General features: G+C 39.6%; 1 protein-coding gene across 1 annotated transcript in view; it reads right to left on the bottom strand.

The window, feature by feature from the left end:
- Positions 1-4,658: 4,658 nt before the first annotated feature.
- Positions 4,659-23,344, bottom strand: part of obscnb (obscurin, cytoskeletal calmodulin and titin-interacting RhoGEF b) — a 70,439-nt gene continuing 51,753 nt past the window's right edge. The window contains exons 61-90 of the mRNA XM_049597620.1: positions 23,027-23,299; positions 21,844-22,134; positions 21,683-21,712; positions 20,079-21,410; positions 19,443-19,724; positions 17,758-17,839; positions 17,506-17,627; positions 17,024-17,221; positions 16,881-16,913; positions 16,684-16,782; positions 16,348-16,566; positions 16,148-16,181; positions 15,970-16,022; positions 15,752-15,850; positions 12,669-12,808; positions 12,387-12,587; positions 12,193-12,269; positions 11,938-12,108; positions 11,642-11,801; positions 10,815-10,931; positions 10,492-10,656; positions 10,228-10,386; positions 9,940-10,117; positions 9,722-9,835; positions 9,388-9,555; positions 8,418-8,520; positions 8,193-8,322; positions 7,962-8,055; positions 7,821-7,863; positions 4,659-7,065 (exon numbers count right to left, since the gene is read on the bottom strand). Coding sequence (XP_049453577.1) covers positions 5,952-7,065; positions 7,821-7,863; positions 7,962-8,055; positions 8,193-8,322; positions 8,418-8,520; positions 9,388-9,555; positions 9,722-9,835; positions 9,940-10,117; positions 10,228-10,386; positions 10,492-10,656; positions 10,815-10,931; positions 11,642-11,801; positions 11,938-12,108; positions 12,193-12,269; positions 12,387-12,587; positions 12,669-12,808; positions 15,752-15,850; positions 15,970-16,022; positions 16,148-16,181; positions 16,348-16,566; positions 16,684-16,782; positions 16,881-16,913; positions 17,024-17,221; positions 17,506-17,627; positions 17,758-17,839; positions 19,443-19,724; positions 20,079-21,410; positions 21,683-21,712; positions 21,844-22,134; positions 23,027-23,299 — 6,281 coding nt within the window. The 3' untranslated portion in view covers positions 4,659-5,951. The remainder of the gene's footprint in view (positions 7,066-7,820; positions 7,864-7,961; positions 8,056-8,192; positions 8,323-8,417; positions 8,521-9,387; positions 9,556-9,721; positions 9,836-9,939; positions 10,118-10,227; positions 10,387-10,491; positions 10,657-10,814; positions 10,932-11,641; positions 11,802-11,937; positions 12,109-12,192; positions 12,270-12,386; positions 12,588-12,668; positions 12,809-15,751; positions 15,851-15,969; positions 16,023-16,147; positions 16,182-16,347; positions 16,567-16,683; positions 16,783-16,880; positions 16,914-17,023; positions 17,222-17,505; positions 17,628-17,757; positions 17,840-19,442; positions 19,725-20,078; positions 21,411-21,682; positions 21,713-21,843; positions 22,135-23,026; positions 23,300-23,344) is intronic.

Here is a 23,344-nt window from a genome sequence, read left to right as displayed (position 1 = left end):
CTCTTTTGATTCCTTACTAAAGAAGAGGTTTTTAAATTTAAAGGAAAATTAAGAAGAATTTTTCTTTTTTTTTTTAATATATTGCAAATTTTGTTTTACTTGAAAACAGTGAATATTTATGAGGGATACGCAGGACTTAAATTTTCAACTTAAATTTAATACCCTTTCCCTACATTTTAAGACTGTATCGCCACTGCGAGTTTTTACAGGTCACATCAGCAACACACTTAAACTTACGTTTACTATACATTGATTGTAAGATAAACTCCTTGGACCAGTGTATGAATGCAACATTATTCAGATAGACAGGGTGGGAACAAAGCACAAGAGAATGAATTGAGTGCAAACACAATATTGTTCCCTATAACACACACACACTTGAACTCTTTGTTATTGGGCTACTGTATATAGATTCTTTATTTTTTTTATGTATGTGATGGCACAATTAAACGAATTGGAGGTCAAAAATTTGATTACATGAACTTGTATATCCAGTAATTTGACCAATAAGCTTTGATAAAATGTAATACATTAAACTTTGGTGAGCTTCAGGGGGCCGATGTCATTTAGGAGGTCCCTCTGAACAAATATCCATCATGGCATGTGCACGTTAATGCACGGTAGAAACCAGGGACCAGATGTTTAAACCATGCTTGCAAACAAAAACCATGCATACACTGCTTCACATACATAGAATGGTATTTCTAAAGATAGAATATGTGTTGAGGGTGTACGCATCTCATGCATACTTAAGACAAGGCGTAACATGGTTTTAGCTGCGTGCGAGATTTAATCTTGTTTATTTAGGGTTGCCAAAATTGATGATCAGCCATTTTTGCAGTCTACAAGGCCTTCTATAAAAATTCACTTAAAGATGTGTATACATGTAATTTAAAAAAAAAAGATTTGAGTGATGAATTATCATTCTTTTTATTGAATTTTGAACCATTGTTTCCCAGTCCTGATTTTATCCTAAATCGTAAAGCAACTTGTAAAGACTGTTTCAATATGAGCGCCATAAATCTATCATTAATAATCAGAGTTTTAATAATGATAATTAAGATGTCACCAAAAAGATGGTTTACATATAGTTTCTCAGAGTGCAGCCTGTGGGCAACTGGCCCACTGAAACATTTTGGCCAGCCCCCTGAATGTAACATGCAATACATGCATTATATTTCTATTATCTGTGGTCCATTTCATTACTCACTTTCAGTAGCTTACATTTAATGCACTACTAGGCTATTTGGTTAGCAAGTTTAGTGGACAGATGTTTTGTTTATGTGTGCCTTTTCCTGTGCGGCCTTCGATCATATGCTGGCTCCCTTATTTGGCATTCAGTAATCCAAACTTTAGATTCCGTGGTGTAAGACATAAAGGTTGTATGATTTCTGCATTGTTTCCATGGTCCTGGGTTGATATTTTGAGAGGCAGTTTTTGGTATATCTGTGTCTATGCATACATGTTGTACCACGATCTTCTCTGACTTGTGTTGTAATAAACTTATATCTTCAAGTAAGGACATCTAAGGCTCACTGATTAATTCTTTGATTTGTCTCAGTAAAGATGGAGGTAAAGTGCAAGTGTTTGACTTTGATTGTATAGTATGCCATAAAAAAAATTACAAAAGGTCAGTATACTATGTTGTTTTAAATAATCATAAAAATGTCATAAAATAGTATGTGCTTTAAACACATAAAAATGTCACTGTATATGTTGTTTGTAACAAATCATGAAAATGCTATAGTAGTAAGTCATGAAAAAAAAAAATCATGAGTCTAATCTATGGCATAGTATAGTATGACATTTAAAAAATCTTAAAAATGTAATAATATTGTATGTCATAAAAAATGTCATAGTATAGTATGTCGTTTTAAAAATGATAAAAATGTCATAGTATAGTATGTTGTTTTAAAAATCATGAAAATGTCGTAGTATAGTATGTCGTTCCAAAAATGATAAAAATGTCATAGTATAGTATGTCGTTCCAAAAATCATGAAAATGTCAGTGTCATTTCAATGACCATGAAAATGTCATAGTATAGTATGTCGTTTCAAAAATCATAAAAATGTCATAATATAGTATGTCATTCCAAAAATCAAGAAAATGTCATAGTATAGTATGTTGTTTCAAAAATGATAAAAATGTCATAGTATAGCATGTCGTTCCAAAAATGATAAAAATGTCATAGTACAGCATGTCGTTCCAAAAATGATAAAAATGTCATAGTACAGTATGTCGTTCCAAAAATGATAAAAATGTCATAGTACAGCATGTCGTTTCAAAAATGATAAAAATGTCATAGTATAGTATGTCGTTCCAAAAATGATAAAAATGTCATAGTACAGCATGTCGTTTCAAAAATGATAAAAATGTCATAGTATAGCATGTCGTTCCAAAAATGATAAAAATGTCATAGTATAGTATGTCGTTTCAAAAATGATAAAAATGTCATAGTATAGCATGTCGTTCCAAAAATGATAAAAATGTCATAGTATAGTATGTCGTTTCAAAAATCATGAAAATGTCATAGTATAGTATGTTGTTTTAAAAATCATGAAAATGTCATAGTATAGTATGTCGTTCCAAAAATGATAAAAATGTCATAGTACAGCATGTCGTTTCAAAAATGATAAAAATGTCATAGTACAGCATGTCGTTTCAAAAATGATAAAAATGTCATAGTACAGCATGTCGTTCCAAAAATGATAAAAATGTCGTAGTATAGTATGTCGTTTCAAAAATGATAAAAATGTCATAGTATAGTATGTCGTTCCAAAAATCATGAAAATGTCAGTGTCATTTCAATGACCATGAAAATGTCATAGTATAGTATGTCGTTTCAAAAATCATAAAAATGTCATAATATAGTATGTCATTCCAAAAATCAAGAAAATGTCATATTGTCCCAAAAATGATAAAAATGTCATAGTACAGTATGTTGATTTAAAAATCATAAAAATGTCATAGTATAGTATGTCGTTTCAAAAATCATAAAAATGTCATAGTATAGTATGTCGTTTCAAAAATGATAAAAATGTCATAGTATAGTATGTCGTTTCAAAAATCATAAAAATGTCATAGTATAGTATGTCGTTCCAAAAATCATAAAAATGTCATAGTATAGTATGTCGTTTCAAAAATCATGAAAATGTCATAGTATAGTATGTTGTTTTAAAAATCATGAAAATGTCGTAGTATAGTATGTCGTTTCAAAAATGATAAAAATGTCATAGTATAGTATGTCGTTCCAAAAATCATGAAAATGTCATAGTATAGTATGTCGTTTCAAAAATCATAAAAATGTCATAATATAGTATGTCATTCCAAAAATCAAGAAAATGTCATATTGTCCCAAAAATGATAAAAATGTCATAGTACAGTATGTTGATTTAAAAATCATAAAAATGTCATAATATAGTATGTCGTTTCAAAAATCATAAAAATGTCATAGTATAGTATGTCATTCCAAAAATGATAAAAATGTCATGGTATAGTATGTCGTTCCAAAAATCATGAAAATGTCATAGTATAGTATGTCGTTTCAAAAATCATGAAAATGTCAGTGTCATTTCAATGACCATGAAAATGTCATAGTATAGTATGTCGTTTCAAAAATCATAAAAATGTCATAATATAGTATGTCATTCCAAAATGATAAAATGTCATAGTACAGTATGTCCCAAAATGATAAAAATGTCATAGTACAGTATGTTGATTTAAAAATCATAAAAATGTCATAGTATAGTATGTTGTTTCAAAAATCATAAAAATGTCATAGTATAGGATGTCGTTTCAAAAATCATAAAAATGTCATAGTATAGTATGTCGTTCCAAAAATGATAAAATGTCATAATATAGCATGTCGTTTCAAAAATCATGAAAATGTCATAATATAGTATGTCGTTTCAAAAATCATAAAAATGTCATAGTATAGGATGTCGTTTCAAAAATCATAAAAATGTCATAATATAGAATGTCGTTTCAAAAATCATGAAAATGTCATAGTATAGTATGTCGTTTCAAAAATCATAAAAATGTCATAATATAGCATGTCGTTTCAAAAATCATGAAAATGTCATAATATAGCATGTCGTTTCAAAAATCATAAAAATGTCATAATATAGAATGTCGTTTCAAAAATCATGAAAATGTCATAATATAGCATGTCGTTTCAAAAATCATAAAAATGTCATAATATAGAATGTCGTTTCAAAAATCATGAAAATGTCATAATATAGTATGTCGTTTCAAAAATCATGAAAATGTCATGTTGTCCCAAAAATGATAAAAATGTCATAGTACAGTATGTTGATTTAAAAAATGATAAAAATGTCATAGTATAGTATGTCGTTCCAAAAATGATAAAAATGTCATAGTATAGTATGTCTTTCAAAAATCATAAAAATGTCACAGTATGTTGTTCCAAAAATCATGAAAATGTCAGTATGTTGTAAAAATACTTAGTAAATACTTCAAAATAGTAAAATACTTAAAACTTAAATATGTAACAATATCATTTTTTGCACGTGTGCTATAAATAAGAATTGTGAAAGACACTGGCCACAGTCATTGTTTGCAGTACATCTATTTATTAACACTGAGTTTCAAAATCATGAAAATGTCATGTTGTCCCAAAATGATAAAAATGTCTGTTAGTGCTTTAATATTAATACATAACATGATCCTTGTAACTGACTAAAAGACCTTTAAAAACAACACAAACACCACAAATCTTTAAGGAGGCAGTTATTGTATTCTAGTGACTTTTTAAACTGAGAAGGTAGTACATTCTGGGAGCTCAAGTACTTTGCACAAACATTTCCTTGCAATCAAATACAACATTACAGATCTGGATACTCTGGGTAAACACATCGGCTTTGGAAAAGCAAATACATGCAGTCACTCACTCTAAATATCTATCACTTACATATGACTGTCCCTGTGATATCCTGCAAAATGACAGGTGATTGTACTGCATTAACAGACACAAAAATGTCTAAAAAGCTGCGTGTTTTATTCAATTCATAGTAGAAACATGTTTCACAATAATAAATGACATAAATGCAGTCAAACACAGAGATCTGATGTGAAACACGTTCACCTTGCAAATGATCAGCTTGTAGAAAAGCCATATTTGTGTAAGATGCTCATCAACAAATCATTCACAAACAAAAGTCGTAGTAGAGACCTTATGTGTGATTTTGCCAAACTGACTACAATTTGACCACACATCGTTAATTAAACAACAGCCCGTGGACTACAACAGTCACCAAAGTTCTGTTGTTCATTTTTACATCATCAGTGTTGCATATTTAAATTAACTTATAGCAATACTGAACTAGAAACATGTAGACATGACCTCACTAACAGTCATTAACTCCAGCATGTGTTGCTCCAGGAATCTAAGGCACTGCAAAAGTGCAAAAGGCAACATTCTTTGAAAGGTACAAAAGTAAAACTGAAAAAATATATATATACCTAAATATACTGTATAACTATTTGTTTGCGTATATAGCAGGAGTCATCGCTAAGGATAATGCCTGGATCAGTTAGCTCAAAGGTTCATGATTATGTGAAGGTGTGTTTAAGTGAAACGTGATGAAACTGTTTCGTAAAATGTCAAATTTCTTGGTTTCTGTCCACTGTGTGTCTTGCACAACACACAACAGGTGTAACGGAGCAGTTTGAGGCTGAAACATGCTCACAGTGACATATTCATAGCTACATTTTCCAACTCGTCTCGTCTGGACAGACCATCTGACTCTAACCATCTGTCAAGAAAATGACTCAAGAGGATGAGCCTGTTTCCTGACGGGCAGCTTCACAATGGAATGGTTTGTTAAACGCAGTAACTTCATGTCAGGATATGTCTTATCTATCATGCAAGTAAAAATGTCCCCATTTAAGACTGAGAGGGTTAGTGGTACCAAATTAAAACTCTTTGCTACTACTGGTTCTGATAATCACTAATCTGAAGAGTGACTGGGTTGCCCACTGAGGTGTAGCCGTAGGTCTGAGTTGACACTTTGGTTTTAAAGCTCTGCTGCCCGCCCTCGACTCTCTGCACCTCGGAGCAGTATGACGGCTTCACTTCCAGCTTTGCGTGGCTCACTTGGATGGGGACATGCCTTTCCGTCCTGGACCGGCCTCCACTGGCTTGGGGGGCAGCAGATGAGAAAAGGCTGCTGGAGAGATGCTCCCTGAAGCGGCTGAAGAAGCTGCTCCTCTGCCTCGGGACCACAACAGGCCGCCCCACGTTGAGGAGCACCGGCTGTCCCACTGTAGAGCCGCCGATCTCCCTCTGGAGCACAGAGATTTCACAGGGCTTTTCTGCTGCGGAGTTGTGAGCGCTGGACGAGCCGTAGGTCTCTCCTTCCTCAGGGACGTAATCCTCCAAGTCTTCAAGGGTCAGAACACGGCCTCCTTGTGTCAGAATCTTAGGCTCCTGCTTTCCGAGTGAGGTATGATCATCATCTTCATCATCAGGTTCAAAGATGATAGTTTGCTCATCATCCAGGTCCTCGCTGTCCTCTCCAGCTGGAGCGAGGACAGATGAAAGCTCCTGTGGCTCTTCAGCGACCCCAGCGACAGAATCAGAGGTAACATTACCCTCCTCTTCCTCCCAGGAGAGCGGCTGGCTGCTGACGTCTCCCTGCAGCTGGGCCTGAGCCTGCTCCACCAGCTTGTTGTTGGAATTGTTAGCGTTTGGATTCTCCGGTGGAGACCTTTTGGGTCTGGAGGGAGTGGCTGCACGATCAGACCCTGCAGGTGAGATGCCCCTCCTCCTGGGCAGCCTGGGAGATTTATTGACCTTATATTCGATGACCTCCTCTACCTCTACCCACCTGGGCTTGGTCTCCACGACTCTGGCTTCAGCACCCTGAGGCTCGGTAACATAGAGAGTTGGGACGGTCTTCCTTGGAGTGGGCATTCTTCTCAGCCTGGTTGTCGGGGGCTCTGGGGTGGAAGTCTCCGAGCGTTGGGCTCCAGCGAGAGTCAAGCCAGGGGACCTGTGCCTCCTCATACGTGGGTTCTTCACCACAGTGGTTATAGTCTCCTCGCTGGAGTTAAGAGAAAGAGACAACACAGGCATTAATAGAGTAAAAGACATGTGCTGCATGTCTTTCACACCAATGAGTAGAGCTAGTGGGCTGACACCACCGCTCATAAGCCAACACAAGTGACAGTGAGCTACGTAACTAAATAGGAAAAGCTGACTCCATGAAAACTAGAAAGGAAAGTCTGATGTCTAGTAAGCACTTCCCAGATGCCACCATATATATTGTGTGTTGTGACATTACGAAGTGTTGGATTCAAATACAAACTCTGTGTGAGGAGCTGCAATAATTAAGCTGACGGTTAAAGAAGACGACACCCTGGTGAAAACAGCCCATCCTTTCATCATCCCTGTGATAGAATCCTTTGCACTCAGGCTTTAAATACTACACAGCAATGCATACAGTGGGCAGCGGAGGCAGACGCACGCACGCACACACACACACACACACACACACACACACACACACACACACACACACACACACACAGACGAGCTCCATACTGCCTTTACATCCATATCATCTTTTAGCGAGCAATATCTAGACAACAAGGCTGAAAACTAATATCCTTAAAGATTCTTCACTTTGACAAATGATCTTACAGTTACATAAGAAACTCTTTCTTCTAGTCTGAGTAGTATTTCTTACTGAAGTAATCAGGACATGTATGCAGAGAGAAATCATCTAGACGATGATCTGATTTCCAGGCAGCAGACATGCTTCAGCCACAAGGATAATTTTAGCCTGTTCACACTTACATGATGATGGTTTTCTTTGGTATTCTTGTCTCCTGCTCAGTCACTATGGGGGAAGCAGAGCACAAGAGATTTAACAGACAAAATAAAGCTATGCATAAAAAAGTCCCATTTATAGAAGACACATGAAGTCAGTGTTCCTACCTTCAATAGTGATGGCCTGCTCACCAGAGCGAGCCACAGCAGAGGGTGGGACCAAATCAGCAGCACACTTGGCGCTGCCCAGACGGTTGGACAACTGGCCAAAGACAGACAATCTATTTTTAGAGTCCTGAAGATGACTTATGGTTGCTAATTAATATCAACTGACTCAAACACTTCCCCGCCTCTAGATATTAGTTTGTGATTCTAGTATGATTTTTAATGTCAACCAACCTCGCACTCGTAGTGTCCCAGGTCTCTCTCTGTCAGGTTCTTTATTACCAGGACCAGAACGCCACTGCGGAGCTCGCTGTAGGTCTGATACTTTTCCTGGTCAGTCAGCAGCCTGCCGTCCTTGAACCACCTTGACCATAAACACAGTTAGAGCAAAAACAAACAGTTCAACACACAGCAACAGAACTTTAAAGCTTTACTTAAAATGCTCTGCAAATTCCATACCTGATCTTTGGGTGGGGGGCGCTCTGTATGACGCAGGTGAACTGAGTGTCCTCACCGGCGACAAATATAGCATTCCTCATTTTATTCACAAAACGAGGCGGCACTACGAGAAAAAAAGTCAAAATATAATTCATGTTAAAATACTGATATCTATTTAAAATAATAGTGTCTATTTGCACCAAGGTCAGAATAGTTACATGCAGCCATTCGGCTTTTTACATCCATCCCTACAATGCGTTATTATGGATCCCACTACGTGCTGTGATTGGATAGTTCTCCTCACATTGACTCATCAAAGTCAGAAGCTGTTAGGATTAGGGCAGAGGTGTCCAAACTTTTTTGAATGGCGGCCAGATTAGATGTGAAAATACCTGAGGACCAGCTGCCTCTTGGATCAAACTGGTTATTTAAATTTTTTTTTTACAAAGAACAGTTTCATCTTTCAACGGTGGAAATGTAACTTTCAACCACTCCTAAAAGTGACTCTACCGTTCGGACACTGTTCCACTTGATTGTTTACCATCTGATTATGAGAGTGTGTTACTTCCGCCTGCTTCGTGCCTGTTTACAACTGTATAATAGTCCTACTAGTGTGAGGTGGGAGGAAAAAATACAAAGTGATCTTGTTTGATTAACCAATATTGTGTGGCAGGCCACATATAGCATATTTTTGAAGTTTAGAATCGTCCTGAGGGCCATGGACGTGCCTGGATAAGGGCAAAGACGTCCTGGTCATGGCCAGTACTAACCAATCTCTGATATTCTCAGAATAGATAAACAGACCCGTCCATGTTAATGTCGTATTTCGATGATGCTAGAACGCCCAGGAATATACACCCTGGGTGCAAATAGCATTGTTTAATGAGGACACCAAGGTGCTAACAGCATATGCCCTAAAATAAACTGGCCTCACAAAAATCGATTACTTAATTCCACAATAGCATTCACCGTCACACTGAATGTCACTTACCCTGAACAGTGATCTTGCCCAGAGTGCTGGCATTACCAGCTGAGCTTGTGGCAAAGCACATGTACTGGCCAGAGTCATCTGCTGTCATGTTATCCAGGATCAGTGTGCAGGAACCATCAGGGTCCTCTATGATGATGTGATGAGGATCTGCCTCCACAGTGCGTCCATCTACATCCAACAAGGACACCGTACATTGATTAAACACATTTGGCCTCAGATACTGTTTGTATGCAGAAGTAAGTCTGTCACTTAGTGTTTAGTAACATTACTCTCCATTTGTCTACATTCTGTACAGTAGAGAAAATAGCTACAACATATGGTGCAAATGGCGTACCCTTGTACCAGGTGATGGTAGGTTTTGGTACTCCAGTGGCTTTGCAGGCTAGTTTAACAGTCTGTCCCAGCTCTGCTGTGCAGTTTGCCAGAATTTCATCAAAGTCAGGAGGACCTGCAAAAAGAGATTTATCATGTAAGGTCATGAAAGTTGGAGAATAACAAAATACATTGTGAGTAATAAAAGAGAGAATTAAACTGTGTGTGTGTTTCACTCACTCCATGCAGGCATGCTGTATCGCTGCTGAAGCTCTCTGAAATCTCTCAGCCAGGAGTTCTTGATGGTTACGGTTCGGGCCTGCAAGGTGTACTTCCTCACAGAGTCCTCGCGTTCGTGCCAGATCTCAAAGGCACGGTCATCACCCTCCACTGTCTCATTCACATCAATGTTATTCAACTGCAGCAGGATGAAGAACACAGAAAACATCATTTAGGCTGCTGATGAGGAAAGATGACAGTAGAGAAGTCTTCAGCATAAAAAAGATGTGATTATATTAAAAGTCTGACCTTCATCATGTTCTTAAAGACGTATGATTGTGTATCAGTGTTGCTGTCTCGCTTGGGTTTGCAGATTATACAGTAGTTCTTGAACAGGAAGCAGTGGCGGTGGTGACCTCTAGAGGACGTCCTAATCCCTGGAGCCCCTTCCCACACTTGGAAGGGTCCCTGGTTTTAAAAGGAATAAAAAATCAACATAAATAAACAATCAAAGAAACACAATCGGGCCTGCAATCACTGTATAATGAGGAATGCTACAGTTACTCCACCTACCTGTCTGATTGGCTCTCCTAATACTTCCAGTGTGGCAGGATAGTTCTCGATCATGGAGACATGGTGACTATTCTCAGAGCGCTGAGGGAGTGCAGACACCATGGCGTAAGCTTCTTCTAATAGGCAGCAGTTCTGACCATTTCTTGCCTTGTTTCGAATCAGCTCCTGAAGATGTTGGAGGAGAGACTTCAATAAAACTGCAGTGATAGTGATACGGGTCTAAAACCAAATGTCTTACACATGTACATGATCCACTCCTGCCTGTAATGCAGGAAACTGAATCTCATAGGAAGTTCATGCATGTTGTGTGTGGAAGCTGTCACCTTCAGCACGGCCTTGTACTTCTGAATCCTGTCCAGTGGTTGTTGGAGGCTGGCGTTTATGCTGCGTACGGGGGGATCTGAAGGGTCTGCGCTGGCTTGCACTTTCTCAGTGTACTCCTACAATGTAAGGAAAGGAAGATTTTTAAACTTAAACACCCTCATGTCGAGGTATATACAAGGCTGCAAATGCAAAATCAAAATAACAGCGAAATCACATGTTTAAAAAGGCCGGCCGAACAAATCCATGATATAGTGTTAGAGAGTGTAATGGGAAAGGCTGGGCAATATAACCACTGTGTACTTTTTATCGATGAATTTTAAGCAAGATATAAATTTAGACAACACTGTTTATATCGATATAGGGACAAGCCCCTCCCTCATACTTTCCGCACTCACTCGCAGGTTTTCCAGCAACACTCAGAGAGACACAGAGCTGCTCCTCTGTTTGATCTGTCTGTTAATCAGTCTACAGTGAGACATCGGTCTGTATGTTGCACATGCTACGCTAAATCAGTCTGTAAGATGAATGAAATTAGCACAGTAGCACACGTGCAATACACTGATTGCACTTCATGAGACAGAGCTGCTTGATTGGTCAGGTGAGCATTTGTTTGCCAGTTTGTGTGTGAGGTAGATCATGGCACATCGCTGTTCTTCTTGGTAGTTGTAGTCTGTGTGTGACATACCAAGATATATATCGTTTATTGCCAGTCAGCCTGTAAATACCGAGATATGAATTTCTGTCCATATCACCCAGCCCTAGTAATGGATTCAAGTTGTGACGCACTGCATTGCTCGCAGTAGAGCAATAACAGTTCCGGTGTTACCTTGAAGAAGCGGTGAACAGCCTTGTCACTGATAGCCGATTCAGCTAGACCCTGACCAACGAGATACTGCAGGTACTTCTCAAAGCCCTCCTTGTTCTTCAGGAAGCACATGGCTACATCATCATCCGTTTCACAGTCGTTCAACTTTGGCAGGAATGACCTAAAAACAAAATTGTGGGAGAAATGAATGCATTAAAAAACCTACTGTAAACTTATTTGTCAGAAACTCTCCAGACACGGAATACTTTCTTTTGAAAATACCTGACTCAAATCAAGTCATTAAGAGGTGAGCTCACTTGCTATGGAAGGTCTTGATATCATCAATGTTCCTGAATATGGCTTCCTTCTGGCTGCTGACATCAGGCGGTGCATCAGGGCTCTCTGCATGCTTCAGGTGATGGGTTGTAAAGAAGTCTACCTCCTTTACAAACTCTGCTTCGCCATTTATCAGGTCTTGGATCAGTTGGCTGGGGACATAAAATAAAAGCTGGTTATATATATGTCATGTGGTTACAGCGTTTGGTAAGTGAGTGTAGATATGCTTCACTTACAATAATTTCCTCTTGTATTCACCCTCGGACAGCTCCTCTACACTTGTCTCTGGAAGGTCACTTGTATCAGCAGAGAGCTGGAAGAATACACAGTTTTACTGTTACTGTTAAAATGTTCAATGGACTCAAGACAATTTTTGATGGTTAAAAGATGTTAAATTGGTGGATCAGTTGCTTTAGTTTTGAAGACATACTTTAAGTTTCTTGTCCAGGTAGGCAGGTGACACCCAGCCTTGGCGGGATGGTGTGGTTTTGGTGGGTTTGGTCCGGACTAACCATTTGAGCGGATGAGCTGAGTCCAAGACCTCAACATACTGTCCCTCCTTTAGAGAAATTGATTCTTTGCTTGCTGTCATGGGGTTGTAGTCAGCTGTTGCCACATAAATGTCAAACATCTGTGAAAAAACAAACAAAAAAACATTAATTACAGCACACGTGGTTTCCGAAACATCACTGAGAATTTCTGTATGTCTCACCTCTCCCCTGGCATCCCCCTCATCAGACTCAGAGGAGGAGTCAGCGATGAGGGAGGGAGGACGAGAGCGACCGTGATGCGGTGATGGAGAAGGGGTCTTGGTCTCATCGTCACTGTCAACACCTGGTACGCGTAATGAAGCTGGGGCAGCAGGGACGGAGGGAGGTAATCAAAGGAAGACAGGTCAATGGTGCAAAGAAGTACAGCATGTATCATTAAAATAATCTAACTTGCACTTGTAATTGTTATGTATCAAGAAATGTTGATGTGAGCAAAAGAAAGGATTATCATACTGTACTTTGCTCTGGATGAAAAGAAACTGTTTCTTTGACTTGAATTTGGTGGCAGTCATTAGTGCCCAGTTTAGCAGAGCCTGACAGAGGCAGGACCAGTCAGTCACTAACTGGCTCTTTGCTGACACCTACTGGTACGCTTTATTTACTTGACAATGTTCATCAAAAACATTTAAATCATCACCCCTGTATCTAGTTTTAGATTCGAGTTAAAAATAATTACATTTTTTGTGATGTAAAAAACATAAAGAAAGAAAAACATCCACAACAATCATTTCATTCTAAGTGCTTTGCTACAGTATGTGTTAGTACTGTGACAACATGCAGGACAAAGCTACAGTATCTAAGCTCTCCACATACATGTCTGACGGTGAGCATGTATTCCAGCTATAAGTTGGTGAGACATCACAGTCATTTTAAAATCATTTTTAAATCCAGTTCAATTTCAATAACCATAATATTGACATGGGAAAAGAGGAAACTGTATTGGCTGCACCTTCTTATATAAATACATGTCTTTTTTCCTGTGTGTGAAAGGAAATGTAGATCAAAATGGTTTCCACAAGTCATCTGTGTTCATAACTCAATGGAAAAATGTTTATTAATTGTGAAGCTGATGCACTTTGGATACATACTGGTAGTTTTGGGCCAAGATTTCATCCACTGGAGCACTTCATGATTCTGTAAGCTGTCTGAATAACAAATTAATGATTGGATGAGCATTTAATTGGTTGGGTTGCTAAACTGATGGATGTAAAGGTGGTAAAGATATGATGTCTGTATGAAGCAATGGGAGGTCATACACTCATGGATGAAGCAAAACATGCTGGAAAACAAGCGCTGGAAAAGCAGAAGAGGAGGACTGCTTTGTCAAGTTTGGTAAATTAAAATTCAAGAATTGTAGTGCCACTAAAACATTCAGATTAAAAACACTTTCACAATTCTTGAATAAACAAAATGAATTCAGTGAATTCAACCAAACCTGACTGACATGTAACAGAACAGAAGCACTGTATCCAACGTAATGCGCGGCTTACTTACACACTTTAAGCATCTGTAGCATAAACAACTAGCAAAGCCAGTCACTGCAGCTTGCATGTTTCATACGAGTATCAAAAAGTTATTGCTCAGTCTAATTTAGCGAAGGGACAGGCAACCTGCAGATTTTTATTCCAACAGATAACACCAGTGATTTGTGAGATAGAGTCTCCCACTGGGTGAGGGCGTCCTCAGCTTTTAAATCACTGGTAAAGTGTAGAATAAAAACTTGCATAGTTTTGGGAGTCTATGGCTTCGGTTGCCGATCTCCGACCTACAGTATGTTATCTTGTCACAGTTAGCTTGTGGATGTATGACGACGAAGAAATTAATCATTTCACACTGAATAAAACCATCTGCGATTTTAACTCCAACTGTCAGTGCTGGATATTAGTTGTACGTGCAGGTTAAGTGATTACCTTTTACAGACAGCCACAGTCTGGAGCTGAAACATCTTCCTGAGTTTTTGTGTCCATATTCTCAGCCAAATGGCCTATACCACTGTACTGGACACTAAATTAGATGCTATCCCATTACGTACAGCCACCAGCATGCTGCCAAAGCTTCATGGGGGCTGTAGTCAAATGCTAACAAAATTACTGCTTTATCTTGGTTTGAACCGAACTTGAATAAACCTGTTTATGTTAAACTTAGTTTGTAGAAACATTTGAATTAACCGCTGTAAATCCAGCTTTCTGTAATGCACCCTGGATATATTCTAACATTGCTCAGTATTTCTTAGGGGTGGGGGAACAAATCGATTTTTAGATGCATCGAGATTCTGTCTTGAACGATGCGAGCATAAATGTGGAAAACTCATAATCGATCTTAATTCTATTTTTATATTTATTTTTCAAATTACCGTAACTCCTCGACCATTCACGCTATCAACGTCACTACGCTTCTCAGCTCTCAGAATCTGTTGGAATTACGTCGATAGTGTGAATGGTCGATACCGTAACTCCTCGACCATTCATGCTATCGACGTAATTCCAACGGATTCTGAGAGCTGAGAAGCGTAGTGACGTCATTACCTGTGAAGGAGGGGAGGGAAGTGAGCACAGCAGGAGGAGAGTGACAGCTGACGAGGAGAGAGTTGGAGTGATTTAGTGGTGATGTAGTGGAGTTTTGGTGAGTTTTAGTGGAGTTTGGGTGGCGTCTTCTTTGTAAATAATATTAAGTGTTGTAAATAATAGTTTTTGTGGGTTTTTCTGAGAGCTTTTGAGTTTTTTTATGCCGTGTTTTTGAGTATTTTTTGATAAGTTTTCGGCGTGTTTTCACCATAGTTCGTAGTTTTCCCATCGTTTTTCTTTTTTGCAACAGTTCGTGTTTTTATAGTTCATAGATAGTTATAGTCAGTTATAGTTTTGTAAATACTGGAGGAGAAATGTTGAGGAGGTCGACGAGGGACAGGAGAGTCCCGTTGAGATTTGTGGATGAGGAGGATGGACCGGAGGAGACTGGTGGAGTGTAGTCATCTCAACCACAGTAAGTAATAGAGTTTGTATGCACTGGATATGTATTCCCAGTTTTATTACAACAATGTTTTTCAATATCTATTGTAAATTTTCTTAGTGGCTCATTTTATAATCGAAATCGTTGCCCTAAGAATCGGAATTGAATCGAATCGTGAGGTGCGTAGAGATTCCCAGCCCTAGTATTTCTAGTAGAAAGTACTTTTAACTATAATAACTTTAAAAAAAAAAAAAAATTTAAAACTGTTAAGACAGAGTGGTCTGCTACATATACTTACCTTGGGTAATCTTCGCTGACACCATTTCAGTGATCTGGGAGGTGAGTTTCATGAGGAATTCCTCTGTACCTACTTCACCTAGGTAGGGTATTTTACCCTCTTAAGGCACACACAAAGAGAAAGGAACATACATAACATAACATAACTGATGTTACTATGAATAACCAATGATATTAGTATAAATAATAAATGCCAGTATATAAGGTGATATGTCTCACCTTTTCCTTTGCCAGCCTCCTCTTCTGGAGGACTAACTGTAATTCCAAGAACCCTGCGGAGAATTAAATGTTACATTTTCTTTTCACAAATGCATACATTTTAAATATACTGTGTGTGCATGTCTTTTTTATGTGCAATGCTGCAATTATGTATCTGAAATCTCAAAGAAAAACATACTCTGAGGTTTTGGTCTCTTTCTTTGGTTGTGGTGCTGCAGAAATGGGGTAGAAAAATAAGCATACAGTTACAATCAAACCCAGAACACAAACTATGGCGGCAAAAGGTTTGAACTCTACTTAGTGTCTAGTTCTAGTTCATGAATATATTCAGATCTCAACATAATTTCTGTCGTGCTTAGATGACTTTGCTTTCCTTACTCTCATCAACCTCGAGGTGGGCAGTGCAGATGGACTGTCCTGCTCTATTTGTGGCAATGCAGGTATAAGCCCCGGTGTATTCTGTGCCCACGTCCATCAAGATGAGGCTATGCTGGCGCCCCGAGCTTGCTATTTTGTATCCCTTGGTATCAGGCTTGATCCACAGGACATCTTCCATTGATTCCTCCTTTAGCCAGGACACCATAGGAGTGGGAGAGCCTGAAAAGGTAAAGTGGAGAATTGAGAATTTTTAGCACAAGATGAAACTTTTTGGATGTCCCCAGATTACTGTGGGTGTTAAAGGATGATACAACAATCACAGTAAATTAAACAAACCTTCTACTTTGACAGACAGAGTGATGCTGGCTCCTTGTTTCACCTTCCTGTTGCTGAACCTTTCAAGGAAGCGGGGTGGCACCAGGGGCTCCTTGGGGTCTGTAAAAATATAGTGTGAAACAAAAGCACACTCATTTATAACATAATATATCTACCAAAGCACCTGCACCACGTTTGTATGATAAATGTCACATTACCTCTTTTATCTTGTGGCATAATTTCCCCTGGACCTGTTGCAAAACACAGATGTTAACTTCATTTGTTAAGCTCAAAGTAATTTAAAATACAATATCTCATGCTCAACATAGACGTGCAAGAATCCAGATGTTTGCATACATACTCAGAACTATCAGGCGGGCAGAGGAGTACGCAGAACCAGCAGCATTGCTGATGTAAGCAGAGTACTCCCCCATATCCTCTTTCTTCACCTCCAGGATCTCCACACCATGAACATCTCTCTCTCCGAGCAACAGAATTCTTTCTGAAGGTCGCAGAGGGTGGCCGTCTTTAAACCAGTACACTCTGGGTTTGGGGAAGCCTGGAAGACCATGGGTATTTTAGAAACAACAATATTTTCTGTGGACTTCAAGACAGTTACAATTAGCTGTTACTTGGTTGGTCAGATGAATCTTACTATATAATGACAAAAACTCTGTCTGTGTGTGTGTGTGTGTGTGTCTGTGTGTCTGTTCCACGTTTTTCTCCTCACTGACGTGGTCAATCTATGTGAAACTGCACATAGGCATTGAGGACTGGCATAGGTAGAAGGTGACAAAGCTACCAATGGGTATGGACTAGTTGACTATCAATATTGTAACTTACCCTTTACTTTGAGCTGCATCTTAGCAATAGGTGAACCTGGACTGACATGAACATCATGAAGCTCTTCCACAACTTGTGGTAGCTGATCATCTTCAGTTACAGACTCAAATGTCTCAGTTTCCCTGCACGAGGAGAGGAGAACAGTACACCTTATGAATTCAGTATTATATATTATATAGTGTCAACATTATCAATAATAGTTACCGATATATGTTTTTAAACACCATAAAACACCATTCATAGTAAATTTACCTGGACATGTAGCCCTTGGCACTGACAAAGGAAGATGTTTCAGTGGCATCAGCAGCAGTGTCATAATCCGAGCTGCAGGACACTGATGGAAAAGATTGATGTACAGCATTAAGCAGTGATCAGTGACATTAGGGACGATGTGACTGTATAATTATTCTAGTCTTGTGAGAACTGGTTTGAGTGTCAGATGATGTCTAATCTGAGCATTCTAATTTGAACACAGGTTGCTTTTGTTAGGTCTTAATGTGAGGCAATTCATGAATCGTATTTTTAAGTAGGGTCATCTTGACCACTCTGCTTTTTTAAGATGCTAATTCAGGACTAGGTCTTCTGTTTCAGTTTGGTAAGGTTTGAGATTGGAAAATGCAGATGCTGGATACTCTTAAAATGTTATATAACACCACTGAGCTATGTTATTTATTTTTATGGTAAATGTTATATTCTGGTAGATCTGCTTTCCATAAAATCAGTACTTCAGCTTCAGTTGTTCATTTCCTACATTTTCCAATATGTTTTTTAACAACTCAAAAGGAATGTGCTTTAGCTTAATTTGCTTCATACAGATGTTGGTTTCATGTGTAGCAAGAGAAGCAAAAGATAGGGCAATGGTGAAAGCAAGATAATGAGACTGGTAAATAAAAATAAAATAAAATAAAGTAAGAGACACATCCCTTAATCCAGGGGTCGGCAACCTTTACTATCATAAGAGCCAATTCTGACCAAAAATAATTTTCAAAAATCTGTGTGGAGCCACAAAATATATTTGAGACTTTTAATGAAGGTAAAAAGGCCTGTTAAGTCCAAATTAGCCTATACTAACAGTCTAAATGATCATTCATTCATGTCTTACCACAAAGTAACGACTTTCAGGGCACTGTTCATGATTATTTGGTACTTTATCTTTGCAGAGCTGGTGGTGGAAGCAAACAAATCTGTCCGCACACTACTAAATTCTCTATTATATTCTGAGACTTTTACTTTTTTGATCTGGCATCCATAGCTAACCAGCTAGGACTCAAGACGAGCCTCTGCTGTGGAGGTTTGGCACAATTTCAAGGCAAAGGTGCCAGGCAGTAGATGTGTTACGCACATTTTAGTTATTTTCATTCGGTTTGGAGACTTCACAGTTTTACAACTGGAGAATGCAGGAGTTTCTTTAGGCCTACAACACTGATATATAAAAAATAAAATGTTAAAAAACATAACCATTACTCATTTCCATGTATTTTTTTTTTTTTTGTCAAGGAGCCACTGGAGAGGTGCTAAAGAGCCACATGTGGCTCCGGAGCCTCAGGTTGCCTACCCCTGCCTTAATCAAACACATTGTCTTTTGTTTTGAACTACTGAGAGTACTGCTGTAATTTATGAACAAAATGCTAAAGGTAAATGTAGATAAGAATTGTGAATCCAAAGGACTGACAACACAATCATGACATTTCTATATGTCATAGGTGTGCCAGAAACATTTCAAGATGTTTAATCCAAGATGTCATAATGTGTGCATTTGGCCAGTTTCACACAAGCAAAGGAAAACTGCACCACCAAACAAACAAACAAACAAAAAAAAAAGAACAATAAAAACAGGCAGGTGAATATACAGACAGCTTTAGTCAGAAATGTAGTTAAGTAATAACTCAAGCCAAGGTACTCACAAGTGTTTGTGCATGTAATGTGTGTTCACTCACTGTCAACCCTGAGTTCGGCCTTTGTGGTTGCGATGCCGCTGCTGTTTTCAGCTGTGCAACGATAGACACCCATGTCAGTTGGAAGTACAGTGGTAATGATGAGTTGGTGGCAGCCCTCCTGATCTTCGTTGATCATGTAATGGTCATTCTCCTCCAGCAGTTTGCCGTCCTTATACCAGCGAACGATGGGAGGGGGTTTGCCAATCACAACACAGTCAAAGCTGACTGGATAACCATCTGGAACGTCCTGACTTTGTAGCTCTGTCAAGAAGACTGGGGCAGCTGGGTGACAACAAGAGCACATGTTCAGCGAATCAGAGAGCATATAAGGAAAGGTCAATATTTTAATCAAAGAAGTATATGTATCAGCTGGACTTTACTAACAAGCATAATAGTGAGTACAAAACAGGACAGAGAGCTGAATGCACAGCGTATACAGAACTTTTATTTTGCAGATAAGTCGTAAACTAGCAAATTAATGCAAGAAGAACAACTTGAATAATTCAGATGTGGCAGCATTTGTTTATATGATAATGAGGAGTTTTGCAAAAACATACATGATGATGTCAGAATATAAATGGTTTTGAACATTATCTACTGATGATTTATAAACTGTCACTGCCATGCTGTTCTTACCTGGGGCTCCAGTCGTAAATGCAGGAGGCTGTCTGTCTTGTGTGGGGGTCGCTGTACCATCTTGCGTGTAGCCCATCTTCCTAATTCGGAGCTCCACTTTGAGAGGCCCTGCCTCCAGGATGGCGGTCTCCACAGGAACTCCATGGATTGTAAACATCTCCTGGAACCTCGTCGAGGCAACCTCAGCCTCTGACCGTGAGTTGAAGCGAATGTAGATGTATGTGTCGTCCTCACGGTAAGAGTGAGGATCTGGAGGACGCAGGTCTCCTTCATCTGCGCTGACAAATGGTTCTTCTTCAACATCTGGTGGGAGGCGTGTGCGCAGAAGGCGCCGTAGACGTCTGCTTGCCTGCCTCAGTGACTCATCCATCTCACTTCCAGAGGAGCTATCGGGTTCGCTGTCTGCACTGTAGCCCACGGTCAGTGGCCGTCGCCCGGAAGATTCTCTCGCTGTTCCTACTGTGACTTTACCACTGTGAGAGTTGACTCCAAACTTGTTGGTGACCTCACAAGTGTAAACTCCTGTATCCTTTGTAGTGATAGCAGTGATGACCAGTGAGCAAGTACCATCATTGTAGATATCAATGTGGTGGTGCTTGCCATCCGTCAGTGGTTCTCCATCCTTCAGCCAGCGCACCTTATCAGGTTTACCTTCTGCCACACATTCTAGATGTATAGTGCCACTGGGCTCCTTGGTCTGGTCTTTGAAGACCTCTTTGAAGACAGGGCGCATGTCCTTGCGGGCTTTGTAGCCCTTGAACGCAGCTTGAATCTTAATGGCAGCATCTCTGAGCTCAGGCTCTTCCTCTTTACTGATCTCCATGATGCTGGTCTCCTCTGTCGTCACTTGTGTTTCACCTGTCTGCTGAACGGTGGTTGTTAGATGCACTGTTCTCTGCTCTGCCATCTGGAAATGTGCAAAGAACCTCTCAGTAGTCATAGCCTCTCCCTCAGTGGTCGCTGTGACACCAGACTTGCTGCTCTTCTTGAGGTAGGTGACAAGCGATGGACCCCCAGGAACAGACTCATCCTCAGAGCTGGTGTACATTTTGGACTCTGTCTGCTTCTTGGACACAATGGCCTGATCCTTCTCTACCGATGTTATTTCCACTTTCTCTGAGGCCTTCAGTTCTTTCTCTTCTGATTTCTTCTGACCACCTTTACCGTCCTCTTCAGTCTGTTCAGTGATGGAGTCCAGAGTGGGTTCTCGACTCATGCGCCGTTTCTTGGCTGATTCCTCCCACAGCTCATGGAGGTCACCTTCTTCAGCAGCTTCTGGAGGCAGACTGGGCTGCCCCATCACCTCAGTCTCTACCTGTTTTGCCACTTTACCTGTAACCACAGTGTTTTCAGTGTTGATTTAATTTTAATTTCAATGTCTTAAAAATGTAATGTCAGTACCCACACAGCACAAAACCTACTTGTGATGCCTGACCCTGTTGATTAAAACTCTACTTAGTCCAAGTTAGCATGATCGACATTCTACAGGGTTTAAATTCAATTGGATGAAGATAAATATGCAGAGGTGTGTAAGAAGTGTATAAGAATTTAAGAACTTGCAGGATAAATACAAAAATGTACACACCAAACACATAATGTCTTACCTGGGGAAATCAATGGCTGCCTTGGTGCCTCTGTTTAACAAAGAGAAAACAAGCACACACATCATGTAACAGTTTATAAAACATCTCATGTCTTCATCTCATGGGAAAAAAAACAGTTGCTAACTTATATAATTACAAGCTAAATGCCCTCATCCACTCACCAAGCTGCACAGTCTGGGGCAACTCAACAGGCTCTCCAATCCCAGCTCTGTTGATGGCTGCCACTCTAAACCTGTATCCACTCCCCAAGATTAGATTTCCGACCACAAACTCTGTGTTGCACACAGGTTCAGAATGACATGGGAGCCAAAGGGCACTGTCTACCAGCCGCATTTCCACCCTGTAGCCAAGAATGGGACTCCCTCCGTCATGTAGAGGAGTGAACCAAGAGAGGGTGACAGACTTTTCAGTCTTACTGAGGACCTCTGGGTCCTCTGGGGGATCAGGTACAGCTGTTAGAAAGGAAAGAAGCAGGCGTCAGAACAAACAAATCAAATCAAGAACTACACAGATTGTAATGTTTATGTGCCATCTGTTTTCTATACTATCAGGACTATCACTTCATCCTGTGACATGTAGAGTACAAAACTGGAATGCCTAAGTAGCAGAGAGAGATAAATTAACTTAAAGCCCAGAGATACCAAGCCAACATCGAAGAACTAGTGGCGACACAGGCCAACTACTGTCACCTCACGTTGCCTGTGTTTCAACCAAAAAGTAGCACATGAACACACCAGAAAGACTTCAGCCAACAGCCAACTAGCATGTATGGTCTGCCTGCATGAGAGGAACTAACTCTGCATACCAGCAGGGGGCAGTAGTCTATAGTCGTTATTAAAAAAAACAGGAAAACAGAGAACTGACAGGACAGATTCAAGACACTAATTAGCCAGTTAGCACATCGACACCACAACCCTATGTTGCAAGGACCAATAATACTGACTGTATGGAAGCGAACAGTAACACAAACAATTACAAACTGTTTCTGCTAAAGAGCTCAATTGCTAAACAACTTTTTTAACAAGTTTGTTTCAGTCTCACGCCTGCAGATTTAATATGTTGAACGAGCTGAAAAAAGCCAACAAGGGCTGACTATGGACACACTACAAAAACTATGGCGACAGACGCTCACCAACGGCCAAACATTGACCAAAGCCGACTAATGTCTTGGTGTGTCAGGGCACTTAGAAAACCATGGTTACATGTCTATCCTCCTGATATCTCTCAATAGAACATTTAACATTTCAAATCTAAAAACTGAATTCCTTAAAATAAAGATATAATAAAGTGAATGATTAAAATTTTGTAATCAGAAAATGCTACAGAACTTCTTCAAACACTTACTGATGATGGTGAGTTTGGCCAAAGAGAGAGCATCTCTAGCAGCAAATGTAATTTCCTGCTGTGGCAAAAGAGGCGCCTGTCTCAGGACAAGACGATACACACAGCCGTCAACCCTCGTAGCCCAGAGGTCACTGGACTTCAGCTCAACTCCATTAGCATACCAGGCTACTTCTGTTGCAGGGACATGCTCGGTGAGCTCAACACAAAACTCAACCTTCTCTCCCACTGCAGCCACCTTGTCCTCCAGACCCTTCGCAACGTCCAGCTGCCAACCTTTAAGGACAAAATCCACAGAATGAAATGTAAAAGTCTGTCATT

The sequence above is a fragment of the Epinephelus fuscoguttatus genome, linkage group LG15, assembly GCF_011397635.1.
Source record: "Epinephelus fuscoguttatus linkage group LG15, E.fuscoguttatus.final_Chr_v1".
NCBI classification, from domain to species: Eukaryota; Metazoa; Chordata; class Actinopteri; order Perciformes; family Serranidae; genus Epinephelus; species Epinephelus fuscoguttatus.
The sequence above is the reverse complement of the archived record's forward strand: the minus strand, read 5'-3'. Positions and strand labels throughout refer to the sequence as shown.